At 46.0% G+C, this 12,130-nt stretch overlaps 1 protein-coding gene across 1 annotated transcript in view; it reads right to left on the reverse strand.

The window, feature by feature from the left end:
- Nucleotides 1–12,130, reverse strand: part of foxp1b (forkhead box P1b) — a 169,166-nt gene that overhangs the window by 62,310 nt on the left and 94,726 nt on the right. The window contains 1 exon segment of the mRNA XM_079241660.1: nt 5,812–5,981. Coding sequence (XP_079097786.1) covers nt 5,812–5,970 — 159 coding nt within the window. The 5' untranslated portion in view covers nt 5,971–5,981.

Raw genomic sequence — 12,130 nt, forward strand, 5'->3', positions numbered from 1 at the left:
TTGACTTTTATACAAGTCTAACCAAATAAAAAAAACTAAAAGCAGATAAAACAAATGCCAGACAAAAGAGTTTATTTCCATAAATCGTTAATAAGATTCATTACTGTCACCTGTAACAGCAAACGGCAGAACAGGCTCATAAAGTGTTAAATAGGAAAATAAATTACTTAACAGCATCACAAACTGGATTTTCCTGGTCGAGACATATAACATTAAAGTACTAAACATTATTTAATTCCTTTTTAATGTCAAGTGAAATATAAAAGTGTTGGCAGGAAAAGCAAACGCAGCCTGATTTGAACTCAGAGGCTGAAATGATTCTACAGAAATCAGATATTTTTATAGCAACGAGGAGCCCAAAGGGATGCCAAGAGTGTCAGTCATCTCTCACCTCCAAACATGCTGTAAATCACTCAAACAGTGTCTTCCTGATATTTCCCTTTCAAAGAAAAATTATTCTGCTTTTATTTTCTGGTGTTTTACTTGCAGCATGGTTGAGAAGGAAAGACAGAATGTGCTGTGTTTTATTAAAAAAGCAGGATATTAATATGTTTGACGCTCTGCAGAGGAGTTTGACTGATGGAACAAGTTGCATGGTTTAAACAGGTGGGATGCTTTGCTGAAAATGACCATAAATCACAGGAAATTTTGGTCGGGAGCTGAATATCCTGAATGGAGCGGCTCCAGAGTTAATACAACGTCCCCTCACATCATTACTGCCGCTGTTTATCTGCACAACGCTGCTTCCTCTTACAGAGTCATTACAATCACACAACACGCTGAAGCCGAAGCGCCAACCCTTCATACAGCTTTTTTTTTTTTTTTTTTCTTTCGTTTTATTGTCTCACTTCCTCATGTGGAAAACGTTGAAAACCACAAGCATAAACATAAAATAAACAACAGTTGTGTTATGAAAAATAAATCAAATCTTCCTGAACATAATTAAAAACAAGTAAATAAACAAGTAGAAAAACAGCTCTATTAAACATATTTCTACGCAAACCACAAGGTCAAACCGTCACAGCAGGTTTAGTTCTGCTTAATTTCAACCTTTCTCCTCTCTTTTCTTTCCCCTCCCTCAATTCTTAACAAACAGTGTTTGACTTACTAATAAAGATGCTTAAATCAAGCTTATGGTCCACTTCCCCCAAATCTGACTAGTCCACAAGATGAATTCCCCTGTCAGCATCAAGATGATCAAACAGATTACAATTATTTCATCCCCCATCTTTATTAATGAGGACTGTCTTTCATAGTTATGTTCCCTAATAAGAATAAATGATATGCCACAGCCAGGTTTGTTGTTCCCGCTCACTCAGGGGACATTTTCACTTTCAGCCTGAGAAGATTTCAGATTGATTTTTGCATCAAGCTGAAAGGTAACGGCGTCTTGGATGTTTGCAGGAGAACAAAGAGAAGAAAAGCGCTCAGCGCGTCAGGTGGAGGCGATTTCGCCACAAATAGGACTTAAAAGAAAAAGGCTGCAAAAGTTAAAAGTTACCAAGTGATTGAGAGGAGACGGTAAAGCCTTGAGGACAATTAGCACGGTTCATGGAGCATGAGTGAAAATCCCAGCTTGGTCTGATGGGAGGAGGCCATTACTGCCAGTAACACCAGCGCGGTAAGCAGGCTTATCAAAGTCCCACGTCAGGAGCTGAGAGCGAGACATCTCCCCCTCTGTCTTCATCCACGTGTCATTTATCACACGCAACAATTAACAAACGTGTTTCTGCTCAAACTCCAGCTGCATTTCTTCACAAGTACAAAGCAGACGGACGGAGAGACGAGGAAGCTGCTTGTTTTCTTTAAGCGCCGGAGGCTCGCCGCTCTTCCTGATCTCAGACCGAGTGGGCTTTTATTTTCCACCCCTTCTCCGTGTCAAGTGCACATCCATGAAACTTTCCAACCCCCCCCCCCCCCCCCCCCCACCTCTCCTGCCTTACATTTATCAAAGTTGCAGCGCCGTTGTCTCCGCAGAGCGAATCAGAATGTGCCGCTGGCGGAGAACGAAGGAAAAGTCAACAGGAATTAGGTTTCAGTGCAACTGTTTACTCAACTGTGGCCTGCAGTTATTGAAATCTTATCCATGGTTTTCTGTCTCCGGCAGTAATCACTCCAGTGTGGCTGGGGTTTTCTCACCGAGGACATGCTGGTTCTGAGCTGGGAGAACTGGGAGGCGGGGTTGGGGATGAGGGGGACAGAAGCGAGGGACTGGGAGGACAGTGTATCTGGAGAAGCCTGAAGGTTTTAACAGCCTCTGACCGGTGAACAGGCCTGAGCCCCGCCAGCTAACAGCATCAGATGTGACATGCAGGGCAGAGGCGTGTCGTACGGCATCATGTATGTTGTATGTTTGGCTTCTACAGCATGACGCATCGGCTGCTTTATAATCAACATAATGACGTGCGTTTCAGGTTGCTACTGAACAACCTGCTGCTCCACCGACGTCTGGAACAGTTTCACAAGGGAAGAAAACAGTCATTTCATTATTTTCTCACACACTCATACTCAGCTCTTCGTTTGCATGTTATTCACGTTTTCACAAGTCCAGAATCTGGTTTATAGTTCGTCATCTGTGTGAACTTTAAATGTTCTGTTGAATGATGTCCATTGTTTGCATAACAATCCGTACGTTTACATGGGAGTTTTAATTCCTGCTTAATTCTGAATAAAAGTTAATTCTGCTTTAAACTGATGAAAAACGACCATATAAACACTTTATTCCTAATGCTAATTTTTATTCGGAATTAAACCTAACTCTGATGTAAGTGTCTGGTTTATTCGCATTTTAATTCCAAACAATTTAATTCCTCTGTCATGTAAACCTTCATTCCGCTCTCAGTTAATGCCGGTCATTCTGAGCATGCTCGTTACCTTGTCCTGTCCCGATGCGTTGTTTTGCCTCCCGTGTTCGCTGGTCTATCTTTCTTCTCCTTCTCAGCTGCTGCAGAAAGTGAAGTAGTATGCTGGTGTTGAGCTGCTACTTCACATTTATAATAAAAATAGCAGCCAAACTGGTTCTTATTATGTAGTTTTCACAAGTTACGACTGAAAGGACGAAAAGCAGGGAGTTAACTTTGTTTATTTCCGGTACACGTCATACGTCATGTGCACCCTCTGTCCAATCAGAACCCTTCCCAACCCGCCGCTCTAAAGAGGAATTAAGTGAGGACGTGTTTCATGTAAACGTTCATTCAGAATTATTATCTTCATGTAAACTCGTAGGAGAATACATCAATTCCAAATGATTTAATTCCGAATTAAAAACAACATGTAACTGTGTCCAATGACAATTTACATCTCTAATCTGAGGGGGGGGAACACCTGCTGATTACCACCTAAATAAACTACGTAACTGGATAAATGGAGTTGTTTTACTCGAGGAGCCGAGTGGTTTAGTGGTGGGGTTGGGAGGGGCGGGTAGACAATAATTAAAACTTTATCAGAGGCTTTAAGTTCCTGCGTTTGTTTGTGACGAGCCTTTAAGACGAAAAGTTCGATCAGTTATCGACGCTGACGGCTTCTGCAAAAACAGGACGACTGAGTCGAGCCAAGAGTTCTGCGTCGATGACGCCAAGGTCCGTCGTCAAGCCGGAGGAGAACCTGGTGCAGAAAACACCTTTCTGATGCAAAACCTTCTAGAAACTAAAGAGAAAATCTTTCCCAGAAGTCGGAATTGTGAGATTTTACCGAGACCTTTACGCCCTCCCCAGACATCCGCCAGGCTCTGCAGAGCTTCTCGTCATCCCACCTGCACGTTTTCTTACACCACAACTCACGTCCTGAAAGATTTCAGCTGCTTTGTGAAGCCGCTGTTGTGGCAGCTTTACTTTTAGCAACTGAGATTTATTTAAAATATTCATCATTTATATTCATCATTTATATCCACATTAATTCACTAAAATTCATATATTCCAACTTTCTTTGTTAAAATAATGATAAAATTGGGAGTTTTTAACTAAAGATTCAGATTTTTCATCATTTTTTCTTTCTGGATATATTTTACTGATTTTACGGACGCCATCATGGTGACCTGACTCGCCTCTCACACATTTCTGTTGTTTCTTCAGCGCAACGCCGCAGATGACATGCAACACGCTCTCCCCACTGCGCGCTACGCTTGGTTCCAGACAGAACACGCTTCACGTTTCAGAACCAAAAACACGCTCAGGGATGTGCAGAATTAACGAGGATTGGATGAATAAAATTAATGATTATTTGCAGTGTGAAATGGTGAACGTACGGTCAGCGAGCACGCAGGATGACAGACTGGAAGGGAAAAGTTTTCTGCTAAAACAAAACCAGCTGAACGGGAAGTAAATAAAACAAAAAAACAGCAACAGGAAGTCGAACTGCAACACAAACTAATCAAAAACACACAAAGTTACATGACCGAGTAAAGCCACACACACGTAAAACCAAAGGCAGAAGTCCAGCATCCAGACACGTCCATCATGGAGTTACTTTTCCCAGGAAGGAGTCCTGCACTGGTCCCAGTAAGCAAACCAGAAACACAGCGGCACCATACTGGGAAAAACTGACAGACGTTTTTCTAATGAGAAAATACCGGAAGTTGTGTTGAAAGGCAGGTTAAGCAGCCATCTTGTCGACCGTGAAGCTGCGCTGACCTGACCTCTTGATGTGAACATTACCAGCACGGTTCTGTGTGTGTGTGTGTGTGTGTGTGTGTGTGTGTGTCGCTTCCTTTCATTGTGCCAGATTATGAGAACATCTTTCCTTCCCTAATATGCAAACATAAATTGTGTTTACTATGCAGGTTTGTTTACTGCTGTTGACAATAAACAAACCTGTGTGTGAAACACACACATTTCAGGTCCTCCAATGTGTGTGTGTGTGAAACACACACATTGCTGGACCTGAAATGTGTGTGTTTCACACACATTTCAGGTCCAGCAATGTTATGACGATGCTCCAAGCATGAAAGCAGGGTGCAGCTCTTCCAGGAAATGCTAAGCTAGTTAGCATTACAGCACAAAGTGACTGCAGAGAATTTCCTGCTCCTCAGCAGGACTGTAGAAATCTGCAGCTGCTTATATATCATCATAATACCACAATGATTCTGCTGAAAGATGATAAATGATAGCTGGGACTTATTGCTCAGCTCTGTATGTCAACAGTCGCCTTGCATCCCCCCCCCCCCCGTCCGTGTTCAGTGCTCCAGGACTGTTTCTCTCCTTGTACACAAAGTGATGGATGTGCAGCGACAACAGACAACAGCACGGAGCCTGTGCATCATCACCAAACAGCTCCTGACAACAAGCCTAGTTGTGCTGTCGGATAGAGCGAGATAGCAGCAGACACACTGATCTTTTCAGAGCCGTTTCCTTAAACGCGCCGCACATAACGCTGACACCAACAGAAAGAGCTTGTCTGTTTGCCTCAAGTCCGCCGCCGTCAAAGTATCGCGGCTCCCGCATCGGCGGCGCCGTGGCGGCATTAGCTCTGAGTGCGAGGCGTGTTCACAACCAGCCACGGGGAAACACAGACGTCCTATTGGATGTCATCTTTTCTCCACTGTCAACAAAATCCTGCAGCACCTACGTTTTTAAAATGTGCCCGAACTCCAACGATGAATATTTTAGCGATGCCGCATGGGACAATAAACACCGTCCCAACCAAACAATCCCGCAGGAAGAGCACTTCCTCCTGCTGAAATATTCAAAACGGGCCCCAATATACATAAATAATAATAATAATGTGTTTGTGCTGTGAGGTGGGATTAAATATTAAGCGGACAGGGCCTGCTGTTGACATGGCTTAATAACATGAAGACAGGTGTGACTGGTCTACCTGGTGCTGCTGGAGGTGCAGAAGGTCCGCAGCCGTCACATCCACTGACGGCGTGGCGCTTCTGGGCCGCCCCTCCCTGGGTACGCCCTCCACGCTCGCTCCTCCATTCTGATTGGCCGGCCCGTTGCTCGTCACCTCCGTCCCAGATTCTTGCATCATGACTTAAAGAGCTGCGAAGACGCAGAGATGGAGAAAATGGAGAGAAGCAGCTGTTAAAACACGCAGCCATGAGGTCGCATTTCAACCCAGGGCCCAGCTGTAAACATCTGTCCAACCCTTCCCACACAACTTCCCCGCTTCTTCATGCTGCTCTCCCCGGCTTGTTTGTTTGCTTGCAGCACATGAAATGAGGCAAAAAAAAAACCCACACACACTCTCACACACTGGCTGCATCTAAACAGAGTAATGAGCTGCTCCTTTGTTTGGTCTCTTCTGCTGCAGATGACAAGTCCAAACTGGGAGGGAGAAAAGTGAGTGGGACTCAGGTTTTGTTTGTCTTCTCTATTCCAGGGTACGAGGAGAGGTCCGGGGCGCATTTCAGAGGAACCCAACCTGAGCTGAGCAAGAGCAGAGGAGCCCAAGAAAACACTGGACCTCCGAAACAAAACACTTTCTATGGAAATGGATATATTTACTCGCAAGGCTCCCAGAAGAACCACAGCAGAATGGCTTTTTAATGGGAACCAGGGCCACTGTGTGAGGCCTGCCAAAGGATCTCCATGAGAAACATCCAATCTGAGTCCGCGCGGAAATACTCACGTCCTGCAGGCTGCTCAATTAACACCGAAGTACAGCTCGGAGTAGAAACAAACCCCTCTGACCTGGAAAAAATCTTGTTTTCCACAACTAAAAACAACAAACACAAATAATAGCAGGAAGAAACGCATGAATTATATGAAAAATACCGACGTTAGCTGGAAATAAAGTGATTTTTTTGTGTGTTTTGGGTGGAAGAGGCAGGCAGTCGAGCCACCCCCCCCCACTCCCCACCTCCTCGGTGTCTCTGGGGAGACGTGCCAGTGATTTTTTCAACCTGTCCTGTCCAGCATCTCAGCATACAGAACAGCAATCAGACAGATTAGCTCTGTGAAGGGAGTCATCTCATGTATACGGCTGCTCTTGATAATCTGATTATTTTTATTATTATTATTTTTTAATCATCATCAGTCCTGATGTGGCCGTGCTGGACCTCATGCCAGTGATATTGGCCCTCAGATCAGAGGGATGACTTACAGCTACTGTGTGCTGGTCACAGGCCTTCGGTGCGACGCGTTTAGCCGGCCAATCACAGGGCAGCTGGCCGAGTCAGCTGGAAGCAGATTCAGTATGAATCCGATGCAGAATAAACGGCTGCGCTTCGTCGTGAAAGGATACAGGTTTTTAAAAGACGGGCAGCCTGAGCTCAGGTACGTGGGCTCGGGGGGTCTTCAGACATCAGATCCAAACAAGATGCAGGCACACTCGCCGTCGCCGTGGGGACGCACACTCAGGCTGACAGACGGGAAATTGAGGTTGACAACTCGTCACATGAGAATATTCACGCAGCAGAGCTGAGATAACAATCTGGACTCTGGATTAGAAGCAGAAAAAGTGGCCGTGCTCTTTTTCAAGCGGGCATCTCGGGGGCAGCTGAATCATTATCACAACCCCAACAACAGTCTGAAGCGCACACAGGTTTCCATCTTTCCTGCAGAAGCCCCCCCCCCCGAATGAGTCGTCTGACACTCTGGTCTGTGCCGGTTCGGCCCCCACACGGTCTGAGCGTCCCGGGTCCGGGCCCTGGTCCCTGGTCCCGGCTCAGGCAGCCGCCCCTCCTTCCCTTTTCCTCCAGACAGATGTTGACCCGGCTCACCCCTCCAGTCTGGCACAGCCTCTCTCCATAATGGGATTTTCTAAACAAGGAGCAATAGGAGTGGTGTGGGATGGGACGCAGCCCCACCCACAGCCGCGTGCTCGCACCGGCAGCCAATTAGAAACGCACGCCCAAATAAACCATTTAACCGCCAACTTAAAAAATGATTTTCTTCGCATGCAGAGGGGGAGGAAAGTCTTCCTGGCCTTCTTTCCTTCCTACAGCTTCATAAAAAGGGAGCAAGTAATGGCCATTCCACATGCGCTGTCATTCAATGCAAAATTTTCATAATTGTAACGGAAAGGCGTAAATTTCCAAACGCATGGCATCTCTAAAAGTAATCAAGAGAATGAGCCGCGGGGCTATTTTAATGTATGCAGAACTAGTGACCCACAATGAAAGAGAGAAAGCCTCCAATGAATGCAAAGTGATGCACGCCGGCTTGGAACCGGCACTGATGAGGGGATGGCTAAAATTAACACCCAATTAATTTTCCAATTGACAAACAAATGAAACCCATAAATCTACTTTCTCATTAATTTCACCACAGAATAATTCAAAGCTGCAATATCGCGACTGAAAAAGTGGGAGGAAAAAGGAAAACGGCCATTATCCATCATAAATATCAAGCAGATAGGAAGAGAGCCTTATTAGAGAGTTGTGCTGATAACGGCGTTAATCTGCAGAGCAGCGAGGCAGGCAGACCATCATCAGCCGTGTGACCCCGTCTGTTTATCTGGCTATTTATTCGCTCTGGGGGGGGCAAGGGATAGCTCAAAAAGCTCAAAGTTTTTCCATCCGATTCTGTTTTAGCATCATGCACAGATTTAGTCGTACTTACTGGCCGACTGTTTCTTCGGGGGGGGGGGGGGGGGACGAACATACGTCTAAAATACTACCCAACAAACTTAAACATACAGAAAAAGTACTTTAAACATTAATATTCCTGCAGCAGTCAAATGGTTTGTTTTCTGTGCTGGAAAATAGGAAATATTTGGTCTAAAAAAGAATGAAACTCCTGAAGATGAAAACAAGTGGCTGCTTCTCGGCTCTTCAGGGGGGAACAAAACAAGTGTTTGGAACAAACTGGATAAAAAATAAAATGAAATTAAAAAAAAAAAAGGTCAGAGTTTCTGTTTGTTTGCAGCTTGTTTTGTTTTTCTGCTTCAAACAGGAGGAGTACAGTACAAACAGGAGTCACATGTCTCCCACCTGACCAGGCAGGTTGAAGGTTAAGAACAGCCGGCGGCCTCAGCTCATCAGTCCGGCCCGGGTTGGAAATCTAATGCCGGGCCTCCGTCATGCTCGCCTGGAATCCAGCAGCTCGTTTCAAGGTAGGGTCGGCCCGCGCAGCTGTGCTCTGACCCTTCTCCGTCTTCTGTTTTCCTTTAATGCTCATGACAGTAAAGCCTCGGCGGCCACCTGCTTGGATTCGCCCAGTTCTCACACAGACCTTGTTTACACAGGAACACAAAAGCACAACATTTCTTGGGTGGGAGATAAAGGCACAAAGGAGGAAACAATGGCTGGAGGTTGACTGCGAAGCGGTTCAGAGACAACACATCGGCGTGCATCAACACAACGCTGCTCAAGGTTTTCCCTTTTTTAAAAAGAGGCTTATCTTCTGGCGTGTTTTGGCTTCTGATTCTGAGGAGAAGTCAAAAGACAAACACAAGCTGCACGTTGAAACGTCCGCTATCGCAGCCCTCATCACTGCCGCGTGGAAATATTCCAGCGGGAAACAGAGGCAGAAAAATGGGTCGAACTCGTGTAACGTCTCCACAAAGGGGCTTTCTGCAAACTGCTACCATGTCAGTCTGAGAAAACACACAAGCGAAGGCGAAAGCACGCAGCCTTTCAGCCTCTTCAAACAGCTCCTAGATACCAAAGCATGTCTGCAAACGACCGGGACCAGCGCAGCCTCCGCTCATGAGATCACAAATCCCACATTACTGCACCACATGAAACACTCAACAAGTCCTTCCCAGACCCTGTGCAGGGTGCACGCAGACCACTCACACTGGCAAACAAAGCAGCTGTTTGTTTAATAAGCGCTTGCTTCCATGGCTACAGTAAACAGGACGAGCAGGGCTTGTGTTTATGAACAAACACACCTCCTTGCAGGAGCCATTTAATATTAACCAGGTGGAATGATCAGCACATTTCCCTGGTGACACTCGGGGTAAGCACCGTGTAAACAGGTTCTAGGAAAGGTGGGGGGGGGGATTTAGGGAATCAAGGTTGATGCAAATACAGCTTTGACTAGAATAAACAGCGAGGCAAATGTCAAGATAAACAAAAAGCCATTCTTCTGTCAGTGGAAGACACATTAAGCTGGTGTGCTGCAGCTGCTAGCAAGCCACCGTGACCTGGAATGATGGGGGGGGGGGGGGGGGGGGGGGGGGGGGGGGGTGAGGAGGAGGAGGAGAGGGGGTGTAGTAAGGTGGTCTCCTATGGAAACACATCGCTGCCGAGCATTTCTTTCAGAGCCAACAAACAGCACAGCGAGGAACTTGTAAAAACATGTTAAACATTTACTTCACTTAATTATTCAGTAACTGTGGAGGGAGCGGAGGATTTCTGCAGGCTGAGAGACGGAACAACATCCTGGCAGGGAGACGGAACAAAACAACAAAAACAACAAAAACAACGACGCGCAACTCAACCAGTAAATGTTGATGATCTGCTAGAAAATGTAGCGCTGGAGACCTTTAGGTTGCGCGTCACCTTGACTGTGAATTTTTCATGCACACACCAAATGCCATCTGCTGAAGTGAAGCCATCCAACCCCCCCGACCTCCCTCCTCGCATCCCCCACTGATCACAACACTGCTACCCCACGAGAAGAAAGCAGACAGGATGAGAAAACACATATTTGTGCCACTTCGTAGGAGCGTGCAGCATGAAATCTACATTCAAAGTTATTACTCCACCAGGAGCGGAGGAGAGGGGCTGAACGACCTGAGCAACGCGCCGCCGCCTCATACGGACGCCAACATGTTACCACGCTGCAAGCTCTGATAAATTATCAGTAAGACGAAGACGGACTCCAGGAGAGAGTCTGAGTAGATCCATAATTTCAGAAATCAGCCGGTTGGTGTGAGAGAAATGTGAGCAACACCTCGGCCTGCTGTGCAGACAATGACAGAAGGAGCCAAAGTAAGGCAGGCCACGGTATTTTTAGTCCAACGAGGCCCGATGGAGACTAAGTAAATAGAAAAGTCTAATGAGTTTAAATCTGGTTGTGCATGAATGGAATAGTAATTCTGGGATGTGGAGCCTGTTTTAGGAGTTTGCCACACATTTTCTCAGCGACTCTCCTTCATCTGACTTTGATAGTCTGGCTCACATGCGGCTCATGCCCATTAACACGACGGCGAGAGGACAGATACCAGGAGGCCGTTTCCTGACCGCCGCCTCGACGCTCGCTTTGCTTCCATCTCACCGGCTACACCTGTCATACATCCATACACAGATCCAATCCATCCATCCTGAGCTGCAGGAGCGCCTATCGTTCTTACACTGCTGGAAGCATGTCAAGTACTTTTAATGGGATTTCTCTCTGATCCCAGTAAGGGGCTGCTCTCACGCGAACTTGTGTAGAAGAAATGTGTCAGATGCATCTTCCTGGGAAAAGCACGCCTAGCCTCGACCAACTAGTCTAATTAACACGGCGTGCCTTTGCAAAGAGAGGACAATATTATTAGAAGTGGTGGCGTTGGAGAGGAGAGTCCGTTCAGGCGGGACGACCACGCGAAGCCTGATCAAAGCTCCGTTAAATCACAGACCTGCGGTAAACTACGGCTAATTACCGCGGAGCAAGTCATCAGCTCTGGAAGATCCGTTTATTACGTTTCCTCATTCAGTGCCATGCATGATAATATGGGAATATTCCAAAAATCATCAGATTTGTGGCCTCCACCTCAGAGACATGAAGCTGAGCTCTTCAGTGATAACATGGAGTCACTTTTTGATTCCTGAGTGCTGAGAACGAACACTGAGCGGCCCGTCATCAGTGGGAATCGTGCGCCAGATGTTGGAAAACTTCGTCAAGATTAAAAAAAAAAAAAAAAGATCAGTTAATCGGATAAAAACCTGACAACATTAAGGGAACGTTCACATCAGCCTTTCTGATTCCAATCCGAGTCCAAATCCGCTTAGTTTGGTTAAAAATGTGAACGTGCCAAATAAATTCTGATTCAGACCAAAGAAGCCGACTCGGCCCGCTTCAAGCGGACCAAATACAGCAAGCGGACTACAAAAATAAAGTCACTTCCTGCATTTTATGCCGCTTTGCATTGTGGGTAAATACATAGCGATCATCTTCTGCCTCATCATAAAAAAAAACCCAAATATCGATAGTTTTGTCTCCATATTTAGCTAACAAGGGAAGGAAACAGTTTTCTTGTCTTCTCTTTTACTAAATACTAAATACCAGTGCAGCGCCACCTTGAGGTGGGAATGGGG

Source organism: Telmatherina bonti (assembly GCF_933228915.1).
Source record: "Telmatherina bonti genome assembly, chromosome: 6".
Classification (NCBI taxonomy): Eukaryota; Metazoa; Chordata; class Actinopteri; order Atheriniformes; family Telmatherinidae; genus Telmatherina; species Telmatherina bonti.